Source organism: Vombatus ursinus, unplaced genomic scaffold (genome assembly GCF_900497805.2).
Source record: "Vombatus ursinus unplaced genomic scaffold, bare-nosed wombat genome assembly UNPS02014793.1, whole genome shotgun sequence".
NCBI lineage: Eukaryota > Metazoa > Chordata > Mammalia > Diprotodontia > Vombatidae > Vombatus > Vombatus ursinus.
Genome location: NW_020954571.1, coordinates 2,235,071 through 2,261,722, shown reverse-complemented (window position 1 = coordinate 2,261,722; position 26,652 = coordinate 2,235,071). Strand labels below are relative to the sequence as shown.

General features: G+C 44.9%; 1 protein-coding gene across 1 annotated transcript; it reads left to right on the top strand.

Moving 5' to 3' along the window:
- The first annotated feature begins 443 nt into the window (after positions 1–443).
- Positions 444–24,442, top strand: AGPAT2 (1-acylglycerol-3-phosphate O-acyltransferase 2). The gene is made up of 6 exons (XM_027869475.1): positions 444–684; positions 13,934–14,067; positions 14,847–15,022; positions 15,412–15,507; positions 19,726–19,798; positions 22,522–24,442. Exons 1-6 carry the CDS (start codon positions 494–496, stop codon positions 22,692–22,694), a joined length of 843 nt encoding a protein of 280 aa, XP_027725276.1. The 5' UTR covers positions 444–493; the 3' UTR covers positions 22,695–24,442.
- Positions 24,443–26,652: the final 2,210 nt, after the last annotated feature.

Sequence of the window (26,652 nt, the reverse complement as noted above, 5' to 3'; positions counted from 1 at the left end):
GAGAAAGGGAATACAAAGTGTGACCCGCACGGAACAAATGAGCAAAGAAGGCCAGCGAAAGGTGGGGGCGGGTAGGGAATCGGAAGGGCGGGCTGGTGCCTGGGGGTGGGGACGGTTGGGCGGGGCTCCGGGCTGCACCTTGCCTATTCTTTCGCCCGCTCCCTCTCTCCACCCCAGGGGCCGCCTGCGCCCGCCCCTCCCTGCCCCTCCTCCCATGCAATAAGGGGAGCTGAGGGGGGAGGGAGGAGGGGGAGCCGCGCGGCAGCACCTAAGGAGAACAGAGTCGGGCCGCCCGTCGGGAGTAGGGGGCAGAAGATCCAAGACATCCCCGGCCCGGGCCGTAGCGCGCTGGGCGCTCCCCCTTGAGAGCGGGGAGAAGGGGGGCCCCCGCCGACGCCCCCAGGTCGCCACGCCCGGCTCCCGGGCACGCCAGCCGCGTGCGCATTTCCTAGAGCGCTCCTGCCCGTCGGGCCGGCCCGGAGCCGAAGCCAGTATGGCCAGTCTGGAGCCATGGACTTGGGTGCTGCTGCTGTTGCTGCTGCTGCTCGCGCTGCCGCTGCTGAGTCGAACTGCCAACTTCTATTTCAGGATCGGCTCCTACTGCGTGTTATGCGTGGTGTTCTCCGCGGTGGCCTGCGTGGTCTGCGTCCTGTGCCATGGGGGCCGCACTGTGCGCAACATGAGGCAAGCTGGGGACCCGGCTGCACGGGGGTTTGGGGTCCGGAGTCTGCCCCCGCCGTGGGCGCACTCAGTGCAACAGCTTCCAGGGTGACTCTTTCCGCTTTTCTAACTTTCTATTTTCTCCTTTCCCTTCTTCCTGCCCCGCCTGCCCTGGCTTCCTGGCGACTCTCCTCGCTTGGACAACCGCGGGAGAAGCCACGCCGTATCCCGAGACTGCTCCCCTCTCCTCCGGGCTGCAAACTTTCTCCTTTGCTTTTCCGGCGGTTCCCTGTTCGGGAAGGGTCGGGGGAGAGACCGCGTCGTGGTCACTGGAGAAGCTGTCGTCATAATGCCTCGCGCCCCGCCTGAGCCCTCTCCCCTCCGACCTGTCTATCTGCGGAGGACTTCCAGAATCCTCTCTTCCCCTGTCCCTTGCACCTCTTGGAGTGGGTTGCAGGGGAGAGTTGGGAAGGGAAGGTAGAAGGAAAGTCTTCCTCCCTGTGGCCCAAGTAAAGAAAAAGTGAAACGAAGGAGAGTGCGGAGAGATTGGTGCCCCCTTTGAATTGGAAAAGGGCATGTGCTAGCCTGGATTCTTGGAACAGGAGCCTGTGGGGCTGCTTCCTGGTCCAGCTTTAAGTCTTAGGATGCCAGAGCTGGAAGGGAGCTTCGAAATCAACCAATCAAATCCCTTCATTTTCACAGAGGAGGAAACAGGGATCCATAGATGGGAAGTGACTTGTCCAAGGTTACCCTTGAAAGGAGTTAGTCAGTTCAGCGGCTGAGCCGGGTCACTAGTTCAGACCTCATTCAGTGCTGCGAAGGGAGAGTAAGCTCAAAGCTAAATCAATGAAACGCACGACATAGGAGAAAGCTAGTAACTCCTGATCAAGAACCTTGGGTGTGTTTGTCTCCCCTCCCCCTTAAGGAGGCTTAGGGCAGCCCTTTTTCCTAGGTCTTGGATCGGGTTGAAGCAAGGGATAGTAACTCACCGCCCCCAATCCTCCTTTTCCCCCAAAGACCTGTGGGAAGGCCTGTCAATTTGTGTATCACATATTCAAGAAGCAAATTGAAAAATAGATAGTCAGGGAGTTTGGAGAAATTCAGTGCTTCCTAGTTCAGTGAAGGAAGTAGGGCTGGAATGTTTCTCCTGCAAGGATTCATTTTAACAGTCATTTGGGCTGGCTTACCCAGGCTAAGCACCATACTCTTTGTAGTCCAGGTGCCACACCTATCCCAAATCAGGCATCACCTGAGATCGGTAAGTCATTCAGGAGCCAATGGATGAGCAGCCCTCTTCGTGAAAGCTAGGTGGAGCAGAGGCTTCGGGAATGGACTGGAGGATGTTGTGTGTGTGCCTCACTTTCTTTTTTTTTAAAGGGAAATTCTTTCTTGTTGTCTCACTGGCCTTTGAAAAAGTCCTAATATGTATTACTACATTTCCTTCTTTGTCCCACTAGGAGGATTTCTGGCTCCTCTGTGTAAAGCCCTTTTTCAAACTTTAAAGTGATTATACACACGCCAGTTGTTAATACTTTTTTTTATCATCCTTATCATTGGTTCTACAGTTGAAGCAGTCTGTCCAAGGGGAGAAGTGGGGGTGTCATTCTGGCCAATCTCTTGAGGCAGTGTGCTGGGCTGGCCTTACTGGGATCCATAGAATCAGGAGTTTAAAGGTGAAAGAGACCTTGGAAGCTACAGGACCAACCCCCTAATTTGACAGATGAGGAGATTGATCCCTAAGGGGATGAAGTAATTTTCTCAGAGTCACATAGGATTATAAATTTAGTGCCAGAAGGGATCTTAGAGACCATATAGTCCTACTCCCTCTTTTTACAGAGGAGGAAATCAAGGACAGAGCCAGCTAAAATTAGCTCTGTGGAACCACTTGTTACATTTCCATTGTGGTCCTTTGTACCTTAGAAATTGGCAAATGCTGCAGATCTGGACTTGATATGGTTTCTTGTCTAAACCAATGATGTGGAACAAATAGAAACTTAGAAAACCTCAAACTAACATTATTTTAGTTTTATTGTACTTTTAATTTGTTAAACATTTCCCAGTTGCATTTTAATCTGGTTCAGACATATTCAGATGTTTTGAGGGCAGCAAGTTTGACACTTTCTGGTCTAGACTTAAAAAAGTGATGGGGAAAAAAATCTAAGTAATGAAAAATGAACTTAAAAGAGTTTCTTGGGCACATTTTTTTTTCCAGCGAGCCAGTTGTTGAACATTTCCCAGCATACCTCGGCCCAAGAGAGTGAAGCAAGTTGCCCATGGTCACACAGGATCATTGATTTGGATCTTGGAGGGATCTTAGAAGTCATCTAGTCCATCACCAGTTGCCCATGGTCACACAGGATCATTGATTTGGATCTTGGAGGGATCTTAGAAGTCATCTAGTCCATCACCTTCATTTTGTCCAAAGCCACACCAGATGAAAGCTACTAGAACCCAAAATCAAACCCAGGTTTTCAGACTCCAAAATCTAGCACTATTTCCACCACCTCATCTTGGCCTATGGACTGTGGCTGAGCAAGAGTTCCTCATAAAGAAGGGGTGTACCCTAACTTACCCTCTTTTTGTATGTTGTCTTCGGCTAGTCTGACCTCCAATCAGATAGGATCTAATTCCTCCCACCCCTCACTTCAGTTTTACAGATGAGGAAACCAAGGGCTCAGAGACGGAAAGGGACTGATTACATGGTCACATGGAGTGAGTGGCAGAGCTGGCCCTCTGATCCTCAGTCCAGTGATTTTTTTTTCCAACTGTACTTGGCTGCTTAAGCATAGCTGAGATCTTCCTGTTCTCCTGGGTCCTGCTGGTTTCAGTGTTTGTAAGCACATATCCAAAGCTCCACTCAGCAGCCCTATGGGAATAGATCTTGTGACCCCTGCAGAGCTCCTGCAGGAAAGAAAGGGATGCTGTTGAGAGGCAAACTGTATATAGGCATCCTCTATAGAGCTTATGTTCTGGAAGATTCCGCAGGAATAATTTAGTGAAAAGGGTCCCCTTTTCACCAGGGCAGATATGGTCAACCCTGTCTGTATTGGACCCATGCCCTGTTGGCTCTGAGAGACTATTGAACCAATGTCAGTGGCTATTCAGGGGCAAATAGTTCAGCAAACATTTGTTAAGTACTAACTCCTTGAGCTGGAACTATCTTTTGCCTTTCTTTTTATCCCCAGTACATAACACAGTGCCAAGCACGGGATTGGGGGAGGGGGAATAAGTGTTTATTAAGCCCCTAGTATGTGCCAGGCACTGTGCTAAGCGATTTACAAATTTATCTTATTTGATCTCACAACACCCCTTTGAGATAGGTGCTATTATTATCCCCATTTTACAGCTAAGGAAACTGAGGCCCACAGTGGTTAAATGACTTGCCCAGAGTCATACAGCTAGTAAGTGTTTGAAGCTGCATTTGAACTTTGGCCTTTTTTTACTCCAGGCCCAGTGCTCTATCCATCATACTACCTAACTGCATCATAGTAGGTGCTTAATAAATGTTCCTAGACTGTGTACAAAGCCTTCTTATTAATGCCATTCAATAAGCAGGAGCTGAATGCTTTCTTTTCTTTTTAAATAACTGAAATTGAACAAGTTCCCCTCCCTATTTTACAAAGTTAAGATTTGAGGTCTAATGGGGGAAGGGTAATCTAATGAATCCACAAGCCTGGCTTACCTGGTACCAGTCAAGTCCAGTGCAATGATAACTGTTGTTCAAATGAATGACACTAAAGCTAGATAGAATTTAAATAATCCCTAACCAAATGGTTTAAGTTCTTCCCCATCCTGTTTGATTTGGGGGGAGGGAGAAGAGCACACTGGAACTTGGAACCATTCCATACACTGTGGTGTTTTCTTGAGTATTGACCTGTGGTGTATAGTGGGGACAGAGGGGGAGGTTATGGCAATTGTGAGAGGTCCTGGGTGCACCTGGATATGGCTACATTTGCATGTGGCGGGATTCTATTCAATTTCCATTAAAAGCATTGTTCAATTACCAGCCATGTGCCAGGCATTGTGCTGGACATTGAGATTACCAAGACAAAGTCAAACCATTCCTGCCCTCAAGGAGCTTTTTTCAAATTCTGTGGCAGGTGGGGGACAGCCTGAATACAGATAAACCAATGCAAAATGTATGCAAGAGTGTTTCCTGGGAAGTGGGGCTGAGAGCACCAATGGGGGAGGGGCGATCAGCAAAGGCCTCTTGTTGGGGCGTGATTCTCCAGCCAAGTATTGAATCTTAGAGATCCTGGGAGCCAGAATATCTAAGGGGAAACTGCAAGTAAGCCATTATTTGCTATTTCTGAGTCCTGTTTAATGAGCAAGTCCTTCATTTGAGAATTTCTGTATTTTTGTTCCACTCTTCCTGGGGTGATACTACTGAACACTTCAAAAAAGTTTACTGTACCCTTTAAACAATCCCCTAAGGCTTCCTGCCTACTCCGGCCTGGACTAAAGGGACGAGGAGAATGACTGGGCAGTTTATGTAACCTGCCTTGTGGCATCCCTGCTCATTCCCACCTCTACCTTCCACTATGGGTCTTAGGCAAAAGTGAAATTTGTCTTCTCTCTCTCCATCAGCTCCCGTCTTGCATCCCTTTCCATCCTAGGTTTCTGGAGCCTTTGCATGCCCCCAGTCTTATAGACACCCCCACCCCTATTACACAACATCCTACACAGACAATGCTCTAATTCCAGACTTTATGAATTCTCTTTTTCACGTTTCTTTCCCTCCCCATAAACAAACTTCTTCCCCTACCCTCCAGGTCATGCTCTGTGCTAGGCGATTTCTCCTGGGAGATCTTTTAAGATGGAACCTTCCTTGGTTACACTAATCAGCTAGTTTTCAGTTAAGGGGCTGCTTTGGGGAACTAGGTCAGACTGTCTCAAAGTCATTGGTCCTTGCTTTGCCATTTACTACAATTAAAAGACTTTACAGTGAGCTAAAGTCCTTTCCAGGGGAAGGGGGAATGTGGTCAGTTGAGGCCCGGACCTGAGGGTAGCTAGGAGAGAAGGAGTTGGGAGGTTATATAGACTGAAGCCCTTGGAGAAGTACATAGACTAAAGGATTCCATAATAGGACTTAACCCTGTGTTGATTTGAGTGCCCTGGGCCAGTTGCATGGTACCCTTTCTGGGTCATTCTCCCCTCCCCCTCCTTTCCCTTTTCTTTGCCTGTCCCACAGTAGACTATCTGTTCCTGTGTACCTTCTCTCAAGAGAATTTGCATTTGCAGCTGATCTCTGTCCCAGGCAGAAGGGTTGCAGGATTCTGGTATTCTCCTTATCGTACAAATGAGGAAACAGCCTCAAAGAGATTGTGATTTACCCCCACAGTTATGGGCAGATATGGGGTTTGAAAACCCAGGTTCACTGTCTAAATCCAGAGCTCTTTTCTGCTACTTCAGAGAAGCTTTTAGACTTTATCATTGTCGAACCTGGGGAGTGAGTGACTCCTTGGAAGGATTCTTTAATGAGAAATGCTCAGTTGTCCCAAAGAGAGGGAACTTTTGCCAATCATGAAGAGGTCTGAGTTTTGTTCCATGGGGCAAGCTTTCTCTCCTTTCTCAATAGACAGTTCTTCTTGCCCCATACATCCTTCCTCTTGCTCTATTTCAGCAAATCAGAGGGAAGGAGAATTTTTTCTCCCCCTCAGTCCCCTTTGTTTTACTCTCCCCCTCCCCAACACCCTCACTTCTCCCCAAAGTTCACCCTTTCCAGAGAAAGAGGCTTCTGTGAAGCAGATATAGTATGATATTGAAATTCCTTCTTAGGGAGGTATTAGTGCTCATTAGCCATTTCACTAGATTCTAACCCAAATTAGACTGAGCAAAAGCATACTTTTAGGATTAATCCATACTGTCTGGGCCACCCATTATACCAGAGTATGGTTAACCAAGTCAATTGACCCATTTCTTGAGTAACCACTTTTACTTGGTCCTCGATAAGAATTTGAGGTCACAAAGAAAGGAAACATGATCCTTTCCTTCATGGAGCTTATAGTCCTTTTAAGGAGGGTAGGACTCAATCATGATTTAATGAGATCAACATAGAATTAGTCCTACTGAGCTCTGCTGCAAGCTGAGGTTTCTGAACTTAGTTCCTGAAATTGGAGAGGGATAATTCAATTCAAAGCCATCCATTTTCTCTCCTTTTCTCCAGTCCCATTAGCCCTTTCTCCCTTTTGATCAGTAACTATACTTTTGCTAGACTGAATCCCTGCCTTTGTTTAAGCAATAGGCTCTTTCCAAGCTGGAAACCTAGAGCAGGTGGCGGTTAGAAGTCATTTTCTAGGCTGATATCTGAATATAAAAGTCTCCCATCTTCCTAAGAGGAGTCCTCTTTGCCTACTTTTCTTGATTTGGCTTGGGTCTTTTCTATTCTTAGGAACACAGCCTCAGAAGGAGCTGAGGTATCTTATCTACACAGAGCCAGACCCAGACAACTTGATAAGGGAGGATTTCCCTTTTTTCAGTTCCTTGTTTATGTACCTTTCCCACTAGTCCACAAGTCCCCTTCCAAATCGGTGCTGGTCCTTTCTTCTCTCCCTCCCTAATCCCGTTAAAACCCATTCTGTTGATTCCAGGGTTCACTCTCTAAGTGGGACTCAAGGTCTTTAGCTAAAAGGATGAAACTCTTAATAGTCCACAAGCATTTATTAAAAGCACTTAGGTGCCAAGCACTATGCCAAGTGCTGAGGCTACAAAGAAAAGACAAAAAAAACCCAGTCCTTGCCTTCTAATAGTGTGTATTTTAATTGAGGAGACACCATGAAAATAGGCACATGTAAGATTTATACTGGTAATTTAAAAGGCATTAGCATCTGGGGTGGGTGAACCAGGAATCCTGACCAGGATTCCCAAAGTGGGCAATACCTGCCCCGGCTGGAAAGGTCCAAGGGGCCGGTAGTAGCCTCGGGTGCAATTGTACACTTAATCTGAGACTTCTTTTCTAGTTTATAAGATTTTCAGGGGGTCGCTGAGTGATTTTTTTTTTAAAAGGGTGTAGGCCAAATAAGTTTGTGAATGTTTGCTAGATATGAACTGAGTCTTGAAGGAAGCCAGGGAAAGAAAGGCAAAATCACTTAACCTCTTCTGTTTTCCTCAGTTTCTTCATCTGTAAATGAGGAGTTGGACAGGGTGGCCTCTGAGGTCTCTTCCAACTCTAGGTCTATGGGCCTTCTGTACAATATTTTCAAGACATTTAAGTACCATGCGCTACTTCAGAGGCGGTAGTAAAATTGTGCCCAAGCCCTGTGATGGTACAGTAGAAAAGAGCACTAGATTTAGAATCAAAGGATCCAGATTCAAAACCAGATTCTGATATTTATTATCTCCATTATCTTGAGCAGCCTCTTCAGGCCTCAATTTTCTCATCTGTAAAACTAAGGGGTTGGATTAGACGGGCTGCGAAGGTCCTTCTGCCTCCAAATTGATGATGCTATATAACGCCATTCACTATTGGTTGCCCTTATAGCTAGTAAAAGGGAGTCTGAGAAGTTAAAACTGGAGGGTTGTCTGCTTGCAGACCTATGATGAAACAGACTACCTTTCCCCTGCTGAACAGAGGGGATCGTGGTGCACGATGATACTATTACGCTGCCTGTCTGGAGGAAGATGGTCAGTGGCCTGTCTAGAAAGTAAGCCTAATTGAAGGATTTTTTTTGTTTGCGTTTTTTGAATAGCGTCATTGGTCTGGGTGCCAAGGGGCCAGTAGAAAGAACAGTTTTCTTCCTTCCAGGTTCCCACTTTGAAGGGACTCCTTTCTTGTTTCTAGGCATTAAGGATGATCCAGAGTTTGAATTTACTAAGATTCTATAGGGGGGGTCTTTGTGCTGCCTTCCCAAGCATAGGGAAAAACAGTAATTAGGTGGTTTATCTGGTTGTGTAAATATTTTTATCCCAAACCCTACTTCACTTACCAGGAGAGAAATGGATTGGACGGCTCACACTAAAAAATAAGGGTTGTTATTAAGGTTGGCCTTGAATGTCTTCCAGGCTAGCTGCTGCTGACCAGCAGAGGGAGGCTAATTTGAGTCCAGTGTGGCACAATAGAAAGAACTTTGGATTTGTAGACAAAAGAGAGCTGTGTTTGAATCCCACTACTCAGTCTTAGCTGGTGTGTGTCCACTGGTGATTCAAGTAGTTAGTCAACAAGAACTGATTAAGTTCTTACTATGTTCCAGGCACTGTACTAAGTACTGGGGACACAAAACAGAAAAGAGCCAAAAACACAGACCCTGCCCTCAAGGAACTCACATTCTCAAAGGGGAGATAACTGCAAGACATATACACTGTAAAGAAAGGTAATCTCATAGGAGAGGCACTAGTAGAATGAGAGGAAGAGAAGGATGGGGAAAGGCCTCCTGCAGAAGGTAAGGAAAGAGAACTTTCTTGGCTTGAGATACATCCAGTGAAAAGGCCTGGAGTCCAGAGATGGGATGTCATATTTGAGGAATAGCAAAAAGGCCAGTGTCTCCACACGGCATAGAAGGAGAGTAAAGCTTAAGATGACCAGAAGGTAGAAAAGGGCCAGGTTGTGAAGGGTTTAAAATGCCGAAGAGAGGACCTTCTATTTGATCCTGGAAGTCATAGCCACTAGAGTTTATTAGGTCTGGGAGTGACGTGGTCATATCTTTGCTTTAGGAAAACCACTTTGACAGCTGAATAAAAAATGGATTGGAGTAGGGAGAGACTTGGGGCAGGGGAATCAACCAGAAGAGTATTGAAATAGTCTCAGTGTGAAGGTGATAAGGGCCTGCACCACAGGTAGTAGCTATGTGACAGAAGAGAATGGGACATATAGGAGAGGTATGAAGAAGGTAGAAATGACAAGACAGCATCAGATTAGGTGAGATGAGTGTAAGTGAGGAGGCAAGGATGACAACCAGGGTAACTGAGAGGATGATAATGCTATTCATAGACATCGGGAGGTAAGAAGGGTTTGAGGGGAAAGATAATGAGGTTTGTTTTGTACATGTTGAATTTGAGATGCTTATAGGATATCCAATTCAAGATATGTAAAAGACTTTTGGTGATGTGAGATTGGAAGTCAGGAAAGAGGTTAGAGCTAAAGAGAAATAGATCAGCATAGGCATAATAATTGAACCCATAAGAACTTATGAGATCACTAAGAGGAAGAAGAGATGAGGGCCTAGGAATGAGCCTTGGGACACCCACAATTCATGGAGAAGAGTGGCCAAAAAGGTAAGAGGAGAATCCAGAGAGATCAGTGTCATAAAAACCTAGACTAGAGAAAATAACCCAGCAGAAGAGAATGATCTGTTGTCAAAGCTTGCAGAGGAGTCAAGAAAGATGAGCACTGAGAAAAAGCTATTGGATTTGATAATCCAGATCATTGGTAACTTTGAAGAAAGCAGTTTTAATGGAAGGATGAGGTCAGAAGCCAGACTGCAAAAGGTTTAGAAGAGAATGAGAAGAAAGAAAAAAAGAGGAGTAGCATAGATTACTTTCTCAAGGAGTTTATCCATAAGGGGAAGGAGAGAGCGATATAGGCTAGGAACTCATAGGGATGACTGGATCAAATGAGGATTTGGAGAAGACATGGGAATGTCTAGAGGCAGTAGGGAAGCAGTTGGGAGATAGGAAAAGATTGAGGATTAGTGTGGGGCTGGACAGGGATGATAGAGGAGGCAGTCTACTGGAGAAGACAGGATGGGACGGGATCAAAAGTGCATGTAGATGGTTTTACCTTGACAAGAAGGGTCACCTCTTTATGTGAGAGAAGGGTGAAGGAGATAACAGGTGTAAGTGTCTGATGTGAGGTAAAGAAGAGGTGGTTCGAGGGAACTCCTAGTAAATGACCTCAATCATTTTCATGAAGTGTGAGGCAAAATCCTCAGCTGAGGGGAGGAAGGGACACCATGGAATACTTGAGGAAGGATGACAAGGTTTTGGACTAGCAAATATGGTGGTGAGTAGGACGGTGAACCTGTTAGGAAGATGTTGAAAGGATTGCCTTACTGCAATTAGGCCCAATTGAGATTGTGTAAATCTGTAGTTAATCTGGTTAGCAAGATTTCATGAGCTCTAGTAAGCAGCAGGTAAATCGGAACAAAGGCAGGAGATAGTGAGAGTGTTCAAAAGTTGGGGTTGTATAAGGCATGATCAGTGATGTCAATGGAGGGTTGAGGATAGTATAGAGTTGATGATAAGGAGTCAAGGAGGTAAATGAAAGAGAGTGTAGCAAAGGTGATGGCTTGGGAAAGAACTCTGAGGGGTGAGGGATTGGAGGTTATGGTGAGGATGAAGAAGAAACCTAAGAGTCATAAGGCAGAAAGATGGAGTGATAAAAGATGATCAGATAAAACAATTTTGCATTCATGAATATGGAATCCACTTTTGTGGGTGATGGTAATGTCAAGGGTATGGCTATCTCTACATGAGATAGATGAAGTGTGTGCCTCATAGGTAGGTCATGGAAATGGAGTAGATTGAGTAACTGGGAAGTTCAGATACTTGAGGAAGTATCAATATGTATGTTAAAGTCCATTCTCTAATATGAGGGTTGGGGTTGGGGCAGAGAGAGACTGTAGGCCAGGCACTGAACTCTTTGAAAAAGGAAAGAGAATATACCAAGGTTACCAAGAAGCACAGATAAATCTTGAGGTAGCAGAGAGAGGGGTTGCAAAAATTACCTTTCAGGCAAATGTCCAATTATTTCCATTGAACCAGCTGAAAGTTACCCGACAAAATCAGACCTGGGAAACAATAAGCTTCATTGCTGCAAAAGAGACTATCTAGCGTAACCCAAAGGTTTGCTCCAGGCCCATGTTAGCTACATGGCCAGTATTATATGAGTGGGACTGGTAACATGTGGGGTTCCATTCTCCACATCCCCAACTTGGAAAGACTATGAGGAGCTCCCTGGCCTCTGCGGTCCTTTGGAAGGGTCATGCTTTTCTCTGCTCTTTGATTCAAGGTCAGACCACAGCTCCTTTCCTCTAAAAGACTCAGCACACATCATCATGAAGGTGTTGCTCATTCAATTCAGGCATGTCCGGCTCTTCGTGACCCCGTTTGGGATTTTCTTGGCAAAGATACCGGAGTAATTTGTCATTTTCTTCTCCAGCTCATTTTATAGATAGGGAAACTGAGTCCAAGAGAAGTGAATTGAGTTGCCTCAGGTCACAAAGGTAGGAGTGACAGGGCCAGAATTTTTTTTTTCTAAAATTTTATTTAAGTTTTTAGCTTTTCTTGTTTATCTTTTTATTAAAATTGTCTGAAAGGAGTATATTGCAATCTCCAAAACTATTATAGCTTTGTTGTCTATTCCCCTCTGTAATTAATTTTTCCTTTACATACTTAAGTGCCATCTTATTTGGTACTTATATATTAAATAATAATATATCATTGTCTGTGTTCTTTAAGAATAATGTCATTTCCCTGTTTAATTTTTTTTATTAATTTATTTTGATTTATCAATAATCACTTCCATATGCTTTTGAGTTTAAAATTTTTCTCCCCTTCCCTCCCCACCACCCTCCCCAAGACAGCACACAATCTGATAATAGGCTATACATTTACATTCATATTAAACATATTTTCACATTAGTGATGTTGTAAGTAAAAATTAAAACCAATAGGAGGAACCATCAGAAAGAGGAAACAAAACTCAACAGAAGAGGGAAAAAAAATAGCAATTCAACTTCCATAGTTCTTTCTTTGGATATGGATAGCATTTTCCATCACAAGGCCTCTGGAGATGTCTTAGATCCTTGTATTGCCAGGAAGGGTTAAGTTTATCAATATTAGTCATCACACAACATGGCTGTTATTGTGTACAACGTTCTCTTGGTTCTGCTCACTTCACCCAGCATCAGTCCATACAAGTCTTTCCAGGTTTTTCTAAGGTCTGCCTGCTCATCATTTCTTATAGCACAGTAGTATTCCATCACATTCATATACCACAACTTGCTCAGCCATTCCCCAATTAATGGGCATCTTCTCAATTTCCAATTGTTTGCCACCACAAAAAGAGCTACTGTGAATATTTTTGTACATATGGGTCCTTCTCTCATTTATATGATCTCTTTGGGATATAGCCCTAGAAGTGCTATTGCAGGGTCAAAGGGTATGCACATTTTTGTAGTTCCAAATTGCTCTCCAAAATGGTTGGATCATTTCACAAGCAGGGCCAGAATTTGAACCCAGGTTCTCTCACTCCAAAACCAGGGCTCTTTCCACTGAGCACACTGCTTCCTCACCATGTGCAGTTGTTTGGGTCTGTCCCAGAACAGCCCGGAGGAATCCCACCCATGACAGCAACTCCTCTGAATCCACTCTCTTCCCTCTGGCTCTGGTAACTGCCCAGTAGTAATAAGATAATTCAAGGATTCATGTTGCCTCCTAAAATGAGGGTGTGACAGCATGATTACAAGCTTCCTTTGGTCAGATTGTCACCCTGTGGAGGAGTCAGCAGAGTCAGCAGAAGGAAAATAAAATCTCTTCTCCCTCCACCACCACTACCTAGCTCCTACAAGATAGGTAGGACACGTACTATTGTGCCCATTTTACAGATGAGAAAACTGTCTAGGAAAGGTGAATCAACTTTGGGGCCACCCAGTGAAGTTTGTAGTAGAACAAAGACTAGAATCCAGCCTTCCTAATTTTTAGTCCATGGTTCTTTCCAGTACATATGTGTGTTTGTAACTCTCCCCTTCTTTCTGTCCTACAACTTAAATTTATTTTCTCTGCTTTTGCTTTACCTCATTACCAAAACTGGTTCTGTTATTCTGGCCACTGCTGAAGTAGGTAGGGAAAGAAAGAAGAAAACAAGCATTTATTAAGCACCTAATTTATACCAGACACTTCACAAATATTTGGTCTTCACAATAACCCTGAGATATTTGCTGTTATTATCCCCATTTTATAGTTGAGGAAACAAAGGCAGACAGAGGTTAAATGAGTTGCCACGGGTTACACAGCTAGTAAGTGTCTCAGGCCGAATTTAACAATAGTAATAGCTAATATTTATGTGGCTCTTCCTATGTGCCAGGTGCTGTTGTAAAGGCTTTGCAGTTATCACGTTTGATCCTTACCACAACCTTCCAAAGTAGGTGCAATTATTATCTCCCTTTTACAAATGAGGAAACTGAGGCAAAGAGGTTAAGTGACTTGCCCAGGGTCACAAAGCTAGTAGGTATCTGAGGCTGGATTTGAACTTGAGTATTCCTGACTCTAGTTCTGTCTCTACTGGACTGCTTCTGGGGAGCTAAGGAGCTCACAGTCATTCTCCTCTCTTCTATAGTATCATCAAGAGGTTTGTCCGAATTTTTAAGTACTTTTATGGGATTCAGTTTGAGACGTACGGTGAAGAGAAACTGCATGATGACAAGCCATGTGTCATCATCTCCAACCATCAGAGCATCCTGGATATGATGGGTAAGCTGGGCTCCTACTGGATTCTGGGTTGGGGGTAAGAAGACAGTGCCTTTGAAACTGCATCTTTAGCAGGTCCTCCCTCCCTAAATTTCACAGACTGCTCACTCCCCTTAAGTGAGAGGTGTGTTGCTAAGTGCAGCTGCTGTTTTAGGTGAAGGTTCCCTTCCCTAGGGGAAGGGAACTGGTGCTTGAAGGGAGTGAAGGTTGGCTGACTGGAAGGAACCAGGATCCTTGGGTTGCTTTTGTATACACTATATTTTATAGCTATTCTGGCCTCTGAGAGCAAAGTTGCTCTTAGATCATGAAAAGAGATGGGAAGCAAATAAAGTTTTTAAATTGTATATTTAATTTCATCAGAAGGTAGTTCATATCTGAAGATTTTATTTGGGATTTCTTCTCATTTTATTTATTTGATTGGATTTGATGAGATCATTAATAAGTTAATCATTTTTTTAAAAAATTCTTTTTATTAAAAAAATGCTTTTTAAAAAAAGGCCTCTTTAGGATCTGGGCACACTTTATATGATCCTTTATGCTTTTCTTATGTCCTACTCCTCTCTACATAATCTTCACATAGCCAGTCTGAATTACTCAATATTTCCCAAGACCTTCCTTGTGTTTTCCTGTCATCTCCATACCGTTCTGCTCCCTCTGCCTAGAACAGTTTTTGTGACCCTTTTTTGCAGGTGGTCCCTATGGATAGGCTTGCTGTGCCTGGGAGCATCTAGGGTGGGATGGTCCTTCCCTTTTCTCTCCCTGTGACTGTGCCCTGGTCTTAGGTCTGATGGAGGTACTCCCAAGAAACTGCATCCAGATTGCCAAGCGGGAGCTGTTTTACATGGGCCCTGTGGGCCTAATCATGTATCTTGGAGGTGTCATCTTCATCAACAGAAAGCGGACAAGCGCGGCCATGTCAGCAATGGAGGAGGTGGGAAACACCTTGGTTCAGGAGAATGTGAGTCTGGTTTGGTGTCAAAGGTATAGTAGGGGTCCCTACCCAAGGGGAGGTGGGGCATGGTAGAAACCTGGAAATTTCTATTTCTAGAGGTTCAGGGCACTGGGTTCTAATTCTGGCTCTGGTACTAACTAGCTATGTGGCTTTAGTAAAACTACAGAAAGGTTACCATCTGAGCCTCATTTTCTCTGGTGTGCTTAAGGTGAGTCTGAATGACTCTTTATCAAAGATGGTGTGAAAGAGATTCCTAGATAGGGTGGGACTGTGGGTGAGCTAGTTTTTGAGGTCTCTTCCAAGGCTAAGATTCTAGAATTCTATGATCCTTAAAGAGGGTGATATCAGAGGTAAACTTTGTCCCCATCTTTTTTTTCCCCTCTCTTCTGTGACAGCTGAAAGTGTGGATTTATCCTGAGGGAACGCGGAATGAAAGTTATGACCTTTTGCCGTTCAAGAAGGGTGCCTTTTATCTGGCTGTCCAGGCCCAGGTGATGCATTTGGGGACAAGCTGGGGAAAGGCTTCTATTCAGGGGCCATCTTCTGGGAAGGGTAGGATTTGGAGTGGGGCACTTAGGGCAATCCAGGACTCAGTATTGTTTTGTCTTTGTTTCTCTATTGTTTAGTTCTGTGCCTGGAACATAGTGCTTAATAAATACTTGATTGATGGACAAAAGGAACTGACTTTTCTTCCTCTCCCCACAAACTTCAAATCTCAAACTTTATTCCTGGCTAGTCAAAGAGTAATCACTCAATACTTCCTTTCGGAGTGGGAGAGGCAATCAATAAACATTTATTAAGTGCATACTATGTGTCAGGCACCATACTAAGTACTAGGGATACAAAAAGAGGCAAAAGATAGTCCCTGCCTTCAAGGATCTTACATTCTAATGGTAGAGAGACAATAAACAAATATATACAAAGAAGCTTTGCACAGTCTAACTAGGAAATAAATGAACAGAAGGAAGACACTAGAATTAAGAGAGACCAGGAAGGTCTTCCTGAAGATGAGATTTTTAGTTAAGACTTAAAGGAAGCCAGGAGGTTTAAAATGAAGAGGGAGAGCATTCCAGGCAGGGGGTAGATAACCAGAGAAAATGCCCTGAGCCGAGAGATGAAGTGTCTTGTCCGTGAAAGAGCAAGGAGGCCAGTGTCCCTGGATCCAAGTGTATGTGGTAAGGAGTAAGGTATAAGAGGATGGAAAGGTAGGAGGATGCTAGGTTATGAAGGGCCTTGAATGCCAAGAAGAGGATTTTGTATTTGATCCTGGAGGCAATAGGAAGCTTTGGGAGTTTATTTGAGTAGGAGAGTGAAATAGTTAGACCTGTGTTTTAGGAAAAATCACTTTAGTGGCCAAAGGGAGGATGGATTGGAGTGGGGAGAGACTTGATAGGCAGATTTACGAAGACTATTGCGATAGTCTAAGCGAAAGCTAATGAGGACGTGTGCCTGCATAGCAGCAATGTCAGAGGAGAGAGGGGGCCATGTTCAAGACATGTTACATGGGTAAAATGGACAAACATTAGCAACAGATTGAAAATGGGAGGTGAGGGATAGTGAGGCATCCCAGCTAACTCCTAGGTTTTGAGCCTGAGGGACTAGGAGGATGGTAATGCCTTCTGCAGTAATAGGGAAGGTAGGAGGCAGGGAAGATTTAGGAGGAAAGATCATGAGTTCCATTTTGGTCATGGTGATTTTAAGATGTCCAATGAGTATCCAGTTTGAGATGTCTGAAAGGCAGTTAGACATGCAAGACTGGAGGTCTTACTTAACAGTAGATTTGAGAATCATCAGCATAGAGGTGGTCATTAAATCCATGGGAACTAATGAGATCACCAAGGAAGATAGACAAGAGGGCCCAAGAGAGAGCCCCGAGGAATACCTGTGGTTAAAGGGTGTGATCTGGTTAAGGACCCAGCAAAGGAAACAAAGAAGGAGCAGTCAGATAGGTGGGAAGAGAACCAGGAGAAAATGGGATCCTGAAAACCTAGAAAGTATCAAGGAGGAAAGAGGAAGTAGTAGTATGAGGGTTGAGAAAAGGCCAGTGGAAACTAAGATCATTGGTAACTTTGGAGAGAGCAGTTTGGATGGAATGATAAGGTGGAAAGCTAGATTGTAAGAGGTTAAGAAGAGAATGAGATGAGAGAAAGTGGAGATACTTATTGTGGACAGCCTTTTCAAGGAGTTTAGCCACAAAGAGATAGAGGACAATAGTTGACAGGGATGGAAAGGATCAGGTGATGGATGGAAAGAATCAGGTGATGGTTTTTTGAGGATGGGGAAGATGGACATTTTTATAGACACTAGCGAATGAGCTAGCATAGAGGAAAGATTGAAAATAAATGATAGAGGTGGGGTGGAAAAGGGGGCAATCAAATGAGACTGGAAAGAATGGAATCACTTGAGCAGGTAGAGAGGTTAACCTTGATAAGTAGTAAGGCCACCTCATGTGAAATAGGGGTGAAGGAGGAGCTAGTGGCAGATGGCATTTGAGTGATATGAGATGACAAAGGGAGTTCATGGCAAATAGTCTTAGTTTTTTCTGTAAAATATGAAACAAGTCTCTGAGCTCAGAAAGTGGAGGAGAGGGATCCATGGGAAGTTTGAAGAGGGATAAAAATTTTTGTACGATGGGATAGTGAATTAATAAGGCAGGTATAGAAGGATTGCCTAGCAGCAGTGAGGGCCCAGTTGAGGTCAACATAAATTCATGGTAGACCCAGTTAGAGGGGTTGTATGATTTTTTTTCTCTACCCTCCTTCAACAGCACCTGTATAGGTGAGCAGGAAGTGAATGGTGGGAGTGATCCAAGGCTGAGATTTGGCATGGTTTAATTGTTTAAAAAAGGGGACTAGGGATTCAAAAAAAGAAGACAATACATATAGAGTTGAATTGGTTCACCAAGGGGTCAAGATGGGGAAGAGGAGACAGGCTAGTATGGGAGAGATGGCCTGAGAAAAAATTGTAAAGTTAAGAGATTGGAGGTTACAGGGTGGAAGAAGAGTAAGGTTTTATAAGGGAAGACAGAGAGGTGAAAAGCCCATGAATTATGGTAAGATAAGGGGATTTTGGAGTTCTTGAATGTGGAGGTAGTACATTTATGGATGATGGCAAGGTCAGGGATGTGGCTGTCTTTGTGCCTAAGGAGGGCTGGAGGTGTAGCTTATGGGAAATGAGCAGGTTGAGGAACTGAATGGTTAGAGTGTTTGAGGCACAGTTATATGTATGTTGAAGTCCCATAGTATGAGGATAGGAAGAAGAAAAGAGAAAAATTATGAGCCATGTACTGAACTCATTAGAGAAAAAAGGGAAGTGACCTAGAGATCTTTAGACAACAAGATTTTGATTGGGTGGTAGTTATGACTAGAATGAACCTCAAAAGAGGTAAACTGGCACTTAAAGATGGTCAAAATGGCCAAAGAAGCTGTGTCATTAGTGGGGAGCTAAGTTTCAGTAATAGCTAGTAGATAGAAGAAGTAAGAGAAACAACATTTAGGATGAAGGAAAATTTGTTGCCTATGGAGCAGGCATTCCAGAGGGCACAGAGGAATGGCTGGGTGGTATTTGGTTGAAACTTTAGGGTGGGAGGATTGAAGGAGTGGGAATAAGGAATCATTTGGTGGGGGGAGGAGCAAGGGGGAAAGAAATGGAGTTTTGGGTGATGACCTCCACAGGTTCAGAATCACTGGAATATGAAGGGTATGACCAAGTATAAGAATGGTCATCACTGAGTGAAGGGTGCTATTCCACTTCCCAAAGGAGGCTGGAGATTAGACTGAAGGCAAGTGCAGTATGAAGCAGCAGGCAAATATGATTAGATGGGAGGCCCTATTTCACTATCCATCTTCCTTCCAAAGGGTAGATATTAGGCAGGAAAAAGAGGCAGAGCCAGAGATGAAAGTTGAGGGACAGCTAGGTGGCGCAGTGGATAGAGCACCGGCCCTGGATTCAGGAGGACCTGAGTTCAAATCCGGCCTCAGACACATAACAATTACTAGATGTGTGACAATTCACTTAACCCCATTGCCTAGCCCCCCCAAAAAAAAGTTTCTCAGAGATAAAAGTTGAACCAGATTTCACTTTTTGAGGTCTGATGTCCCAGCAGCAGAGGGCTTCTCAAGCAGTGTCCAGCTGGACTGGATGGAACGCTCCACTCTGCCCTAGCTCTCAGCTCTCCCAAAAGGGATCATAAGATAGTGGGCTCCATTTCTTAAGCTTTGTTTTTAAAGCCCCTTTGGCTAATGGCCATTGGCCTTGGGCTTCCTGAAGGTGGAAAAGTCTTTTCTGTGGAAAGCAGGGGGTTGTTTCTAGAGGGACTAGGAACATTCAAGCAGACAGTCCTTAGAAGAGATCTAGAAATGGCATAGGTGTCACATGATCTTATCTACCATTTCAGCATTCTCCACTGATGATGGAGGAAAAACTCAGATGGGACGTGGGTAGAATGGGTAGTACTTGGTTTTTATTTGGCAGCAGATGAAGACTCGGTTGCTGGCTTAGGCTTTCTCAGGCTTATTGCTAGGTGGGGTGGGGGAGAAGCCTTATAAATGAGTAATTCCCCTGGGCCTGTTGCCAAGGGAGTGGCCCTGAGAGACATGCCTGAGGCCAGAGGGAGGCCTGCCACATTCAGCCTGTCCCACTGTGAGAGTCCCATGTTTTAGCCTCTCTCCGGCATATGTTCATTGGTGGCTTGTTTGCCTCACCCCTAGGTGCCAGTCATTCCTGTGGTGTATTCGTCATTCTCTTCCTTTTACCATCCAGAGAAGAAAATCTTCACATCAGGTATTTCATGTGACTCCTTGGCTATATATGTGAATATGTCTCTCTGTCATATCCCCTTTCCTTGATCTGTTTCTCCTTCCTGGGCTTTTACGAAGGAAGCTCTTAGGATCTGAGCTTCAGTCTAATCAGTAATACTGGTTTTGTTTTTATTGAGCCCCTATGCCAGTTATTATACAAAGATTTTTTACTTCATACTCCCCTACATAGGCCCACAGACCCAGGCCATCTTGAATCTTTGACTGGTATTTGAGAGGAGTGAAACCCAAATTCTTTTCCCATCCCTGAGGGCATAGGGTTTGGGGTGGTGGAATAATTCACCTAGTTTTCCTCCTTGCCCCATTTTACAGATGAGGAGATGGAGGCCCAAGAAGGAAAGGACCATGGCTTGTCCCAGGTCATGCAGCTGGTTTATGGTAGGGGTGGGATCAGAACCCAGGTTTTTCAAATGCCTACACTAGTGTCCTTTCTATGACTTGTACTTCTTAGTCAGCTCCTGGGCTCTGGAAGCTTGGTTCAGAGGTCTTCCTCTACAATCTGGAGGATAAACAAACTGTCAGACTTGCGTCGCCTGGGGACCTAATATACATAAGGCACAGTGCTGACCTGGTATTGGCAATAACTAGGATACTGGTAGCACTGAGCTACTCCCTGTGAGTGTTCTTGTGCTTGGAATCCTGACTCTGGCATTGTATGTTCTGGCTACTTAATTCTGCCCAAAAGCTACAAATAGGTGGTCTCTGGGATGGGTTCAACAGAGAAGGAAAAATCAAGTTGAATCACTCGGAGATATATTTTATATTTTAAAAGGAAAAGAATTCTTTCGTCCCCAAGCAGGAATTAGGTGGAACAGGATTTTGGGTGCTTTAGGCAGCCCCATCGAACCGGTATTTGATATTCTACAAAGCACTTTTTAGACCCATCGGCTGAAAACATCCTTAGGAGGGTGGTAGCAGGGCCAATGGTCCCCCATTTGGCAGATGAGGAAATCAAAGTAAAGAAGACTTGACTCGGTGTCCCTTTGCCTTTCCCAAATGTAAGGAGCTTGGGTTAGCCACCAATAGAACCAGTAAGTTTGGAATGGCTTGGTGGATACTTTTCTTGGGTTAGAGTATCAAAGAAAATCAAGGAAGCCCATTGTCCAGGAATCACTAGAAACAAGAAGCACCTGGGGATTTTGGACCCTTAGGGGATGAAGCTTGCATGGTATGGCCCCAGATAACTTCTAGTCTTAGCATGGCTTAACACCTTTAAATACACAGCCTGCCTGGGAGATTAGGCCCAAGTCGAATCTGGGGGAAATAGGTATCTGTCCTTTTCTCTCATGTCTCTGATTGTCAAATCCGACTGTAAGCTGTTCTTTATTTGACCCACAAGTCTCCGTTCCCAAGTAGTATAGGGTGATGAGCTTGAGACCAGGGAATCTCAGTGCTGGTTTTGACTCTGTCATTATCTAGCTGTGCGTGGCTTTGGGTGTATCATCTTCTTCAAGAAGAATGTAAAATGATTGAGTTGAGGCATCTTGGTGTGGTGGGGAAAGCAGCTGGCTTTTAGAGGCAAAGAACATGGGTTTAGATCATCCCTTAACCTCCCTGGGCCTCAGTTTTTTCATCTGTAAAATGAAGAAGTTGAATTAAATGCCTTCTGAGGTTCACAGTAGTAACATTTCCAAGCCTCAACTTCCTCATTTGTCAAATGGGGCCAACAAGTTTTACCCAGCCTCCTTCCCTCCCAAGAATTTCTGTGAGGTCTTATTGAGTGATTGACAGGAGAGCACTTGGGGAAAGATCTAAAGCCCAGCACCAGAGCCATATACAGAGATTATTATGTATGCCCTTGCCCAACCAGAGGTCTCCAGGAGTAGAAGACTCATCTTGGCTCATGAATCCTCTAAGTAGGCTTCGGCCCTGCTGGTATCAGGCATACAGGGATAGCTGTACCAATACCCAAAACAACTGCTATCTTTTCTGAAGATACTTAGGGAGTCGGGGGAAGGAGGAATCCAAAGATTGTGGGCCCAAGCCACTGGCAAGAGTCAAGATGAATCATCACATTGGATGTGCACAGAGTACAGGGGCTATGCTGCCCCAGAAAAGCAGAATATCGACCTCCTATTAGCCAGGGATTCCATAAGAGGGTAAGCAGGAGGAAACCAGACCTAAGTCTGAGCCCAGCTAGGTGTGAGAGCCTGTTTCTGAGAGGAGCTCCAGAAATAGCCTTTGGGGGGATTGCCTTGGCATAGCTCATGCCAAGATGGGCTCTAAAATATCCCCTCCATTCTAGGCGTCTATGCACATGTGTTTCATCTCTGTGTATGTTTTTTGTATACCAGGGGTGAAAGAGTTGTAATATTACCTTAAGTGACTTCTCCCTCTAGCAGCCTGTGTTGTATGGATGGCTCCAGTGTCTAGTCACAAGCCTTCTCTGATCTTTTCTCTTCCAGTGATGGCAGCAGAGAGCTAGATAGAAAACCCTGGTGCAGGGCTTGGGAGGTCATGCTTAGGGCATGAGAACCAGCCCCGCCCCCCCGCCCCCCCATGACCTATTTGGGTTGGAGGAATAGGACCAACCAACCAAAGTACACATCCTGTGATGTTTTAAGTAAGGGCCTGACCTAGGGCATCAAAAATGCATCCAGGATGGCTCAACAGCAGTATCCGCAATGGCTCAACAGCAGCATCCACAACAGCAACAGGACATATCTCTTTCTTTGCCCTTCTTTCCAGGGAAGATCAAAGTAGAAGTGCTGGATCCAATCAAGACAGAAGGCCTGACAGTGACTGACATCCCAAAGTTGCTAGAGACCTGCCATTCTGTCATGAGAGAGACATTTTTCAGACTATCTAACAAGCCAAATGAAAATGGGACCAATGGGCCAACCTCACAACCTATGCAGTAGCCCTAGGCACCATCCCCCACCCGTCTGCTCAGGGTGAGAGGATGAACAGAGACACCTCCCTTTCCTGTTGCCAAATGTCATGGTTTCTGCCTCTGCTGGGCTTTCATTCTGGGTCACCTTCTCCAAAGGCCCTCTTCATACCATCTTTCTTTGGGCATTCCTTTCCTTGTCATCCATGGATGTGGTTTCTACACTATGCCTTCATCCCCACAATTGGGCCCCGAGACATCCTCTCTTTTATCTCACAAGCTGAGCAATGAAGTCCTGTGCTGTGAGTGACCCTTACTAACAGAACCAGATTACCATCTCTCTGGTGTTTGAGATCTTGTCCAGGTGAATGAATGACTTTTGGGAAGAAAGGGGTGAAGCCACCTCTCTTCTGGGGGCTGTGTGGTCTCACTCAGCACTGAAGTTTAACATCCTACCCCTATCATCCTTACTTTGCCTACTGGTGTCCAGCTCAGGTATTAGGAACAAACTTTTCCAGGCTGCCATTGGCACAGCAAGTATGAAAATGCCCAACTTTCTACTTCCTTGTTCTCTGAGCCTTTCTATCTCTTACTGCTCAAATCCTGGCACTCTGGGGAGCTACAAAAAAATCCCTCTGGATGGACAGGCAGCCTATGCTGCTGGCAAAGGCCAAGACCCTCTTTAATGATGCCTGAGTTCCCAGAGACCTAAAATTAGAGGTGGCACAGCCATGTCTCTGAAATCCTTGCCCAATTATTCCTGGAACCTGGGTGGATGGTGGTGAAGAGGTATCTGTTTTATGTTAGCACTCTTACAGCAACAGGCCAGGGCACACTGAGTTCAGAATGCTTTCCTTGTGTCTAAAGAGACCCTGTTCCTTAGACTGTGATCAAGGAGAGCAGGGAGAGAATGGACTGAGCAATGAGTTCTCTCCCTTCCATGACCCAGGAGAGCTGGGCAGGCCCTCAAACCATCAGCCTAGTTGTTAGAGACATGAGGCCTTTGGAAGTAGTGGTACGGTAGAGAAGCTGGCCCTCTTGAGTACTAAAACAAGGAAGAGCTCCCCATATCTAGTGGGGTTGTTGGGGGTGGGGATAGCTTGGGAAGAATCCCAAGCTAACTTTAGTCAGCTGGTCATAGGAGATAAACTGATGAGTTCACTGACTTTCTCTTGTGCTAAGTCTAGCTTGGTACCCCAGAGGGAACAAAGTCCAGACCTTTGCTAGGGCTACAATGGTGGCTTCCCTGTCAGACTGCCCCTGTCAGATGGGTCCCGAGGAGCAAGTTTGGGGAGATGCACTCAGGCCAAATGTTCCCTTCGATCTGGGATTTCCAGGCAGTCTTTGGGGGCCAGTCTTTCAGGCTGAGGGAGGAAGGCAGGGCTGGTACTCTGGGTCTTTGCTGCTCATGTTTCACAGAGGTCCTCCAGAGCTCGACATCCCTCGTCTCTTTATCAGTGTTTACAGAGAAGAGAAGAAGGATGGGAGTGGCCTGATTATCATGGGGAGAGAAAGTTAGAGCATCTTGCTCTAAGTAACATATTAAATCCAATAGCACTTTTACTGAGGGGAGAGGGGAAAGCCAGAGGAATTGGGGAGGATGAAAAGGGATCCTGGGGTCTCTGCAGCTCTGGGAGAACAGCAAATGGGGTCCATGGCTGCCTAGTGGGCTTCTGTTGGAAAAGTGCCTCTGCTGGTCAAGTCTAGTTTTGTGAAAAATGTATGTTTGATCTAAATTGCACAATTTTTGTTTTTCATAAAGCAGTTATTTGAAAAGCTCTTGGAGTAGTAGTCACTTGTGGAAATTTTTCTGCAAGTCAAAAAGGCTTAGTTTTGGATTTGCCTAGTGCAGCTCTTAGGGTTTCTCTGGGTCCAAGGCACAAGGGCAGATAGATTTGAGAGGACTCCTGGCTGAGTATCTACATCCAGTCTTAGCACTTTGGCCTCTTCCAGCCCCAGGGCCATGGAGACAGTCCCAGAAAGATGGCCCATCCTGGGGTGACTTAAGATAATGCCAGACTGAAAGACTCAGTGGGCCTCTAACTTCATTGGCATGAGAGAACTCCCTGAGAAGAGGGAGACTCTCCATCGCTTCAGGTAGCACCTCCTAGGTAGCAACTTAGCATCTTAGAGAGTTGCCTGGAGCACCGAGAGATCCAAGGACCTGCCCAGCTTCCCATATCCAAGGTATTTCAGAGGTTAGCCCAGACCTTCCTGACTCTGAAGGCCAGCTCTCTATTCAGTAAGCCTCAGGGCAGAACCAGCTGGAAGACCTGGGTTCAAGTTTTGCTGCTGGCTTTGGGACTGAGCAAGGCACTAAATCTCTCAATGGTCTAAGCAAATCTCCAACTTTTAAGTTGCAGAGAAGGGACTTATGTTGGGAGAGGGATGAAATCCCAAGTTCAAACACTATCACATATACTACTGACCTATGGCAAAAGCTCTTGTTCTGCCCTTCCCCAGCTCCCAGTCAGGCCTCAGAGATGAGTATGGACCATTCAGGCAGAAATGGTCTTCGTGCTTTTGGTGTTGGCAAAACTCTTTACATACAGACATGGTCTGATTTGATCTTCAGAAGAAACCTGCACAGACCTAAATGCCAGAGGCATTGTCATCCCCATTTTACAGATGGGAAACTGAGGCTTAGGTTTAAGTGACATCCCCAGCAAGTGTCAGAAGCAAGATTCAAAGTCAGTTATTACTGACCTGACACACAATCCCTCTGCATCACAGAATCCTGGGACCACACACACACACACACAGCCTCAGTGCTGAGGCCTAACACTCAGCTGAGTTTGGTTCATGTGATAGGGTCATCATCTGGGGTGCCCTCTAGAGATCTAACCACTCTATTTCCATGTTGACAGATGTGACCAAGCTCATTGTGAGATTGGCAAAGTTTTTTTCTGTCCTTTGCCCCACTCCCCACTTTGTGCCCTGTTCATGTTACTACTAGGAGAGTACCATACACAAAGGTGCCCAGGATTTAACATGCACCCTTCCCAATGGGCTTTGTGTTTTTCAAAAGATGAACCTTTCAATTAATTTAATTTCGTACATACACACACCCTCTATATAAGACTAATCCTTGTGACTCACTAGCCAATGAGTATTGAGCACCTACTAAGTGCCACGTGTTGGCTAGGAACTGAGGGAGTAAAGACAAAAATTAGGTAGACCCTGCCTTGCCCTATCTGCAGATAAGCAGATTTCATCTGTTGATATTAAAGTTTTCAATTGGCTGCCTTCGTTAGGAATTTTTAACCCAAGTGTATTGGATAATGCCTGTCATTGAGATGATATTTGTAAAGCACCTCACACGTAGTAGGCATTTAGTAAATGTTTATTTCCTCCTTTCCCCATCTGTATAATACCAATAATAAAACCATTTTTTATGTGTTATCTTAGTTGATCCTCATAAAACCCTGTGAGGTAAGGAGTACTGCTATTATAACCTATCCTTAGCCTAGATGGAAACCTAAGTTCAAACACACAAATGATAATTGTTGGAGGAAGGACTCGAGCACCTGTCTCTCTTAATTCTAAGTCTTGTATCCTTTTCCAGTATATTGGGCTTCCTACTCTTTAGGAGTGATAATTAGCATTAAGTATAATTGATCACCTTGCTAGATCTACAACAGCTTTGATGCTCTAACAAGCCCGTGAGAAGCACAACAGCCATGGGTCAAGCAGACCATGCGTGAGGGGAGCTAAGGTACCTCTACAGGGCATCCCCCACATCTTAGAGTAGTTTTAAGCTACTGAAGCTTATTCAACAACAGCACAATCTTTGAAATGCAGGGAGTTAGAAGCCTCATCTGGTTTCTTTCAGTGATGTATTTTTATTTCATGGTTGCATTCTCATGTATGAAAGGCCGCCCCAGGAAACATCAGGCCTCCAATATTTTTCCTCCCTATGTGCCTTTCCCCCGTCTACAAACAAGCGTTTATTTAGCACTTATTGTATACCAAACACTATTCTAGGTGCT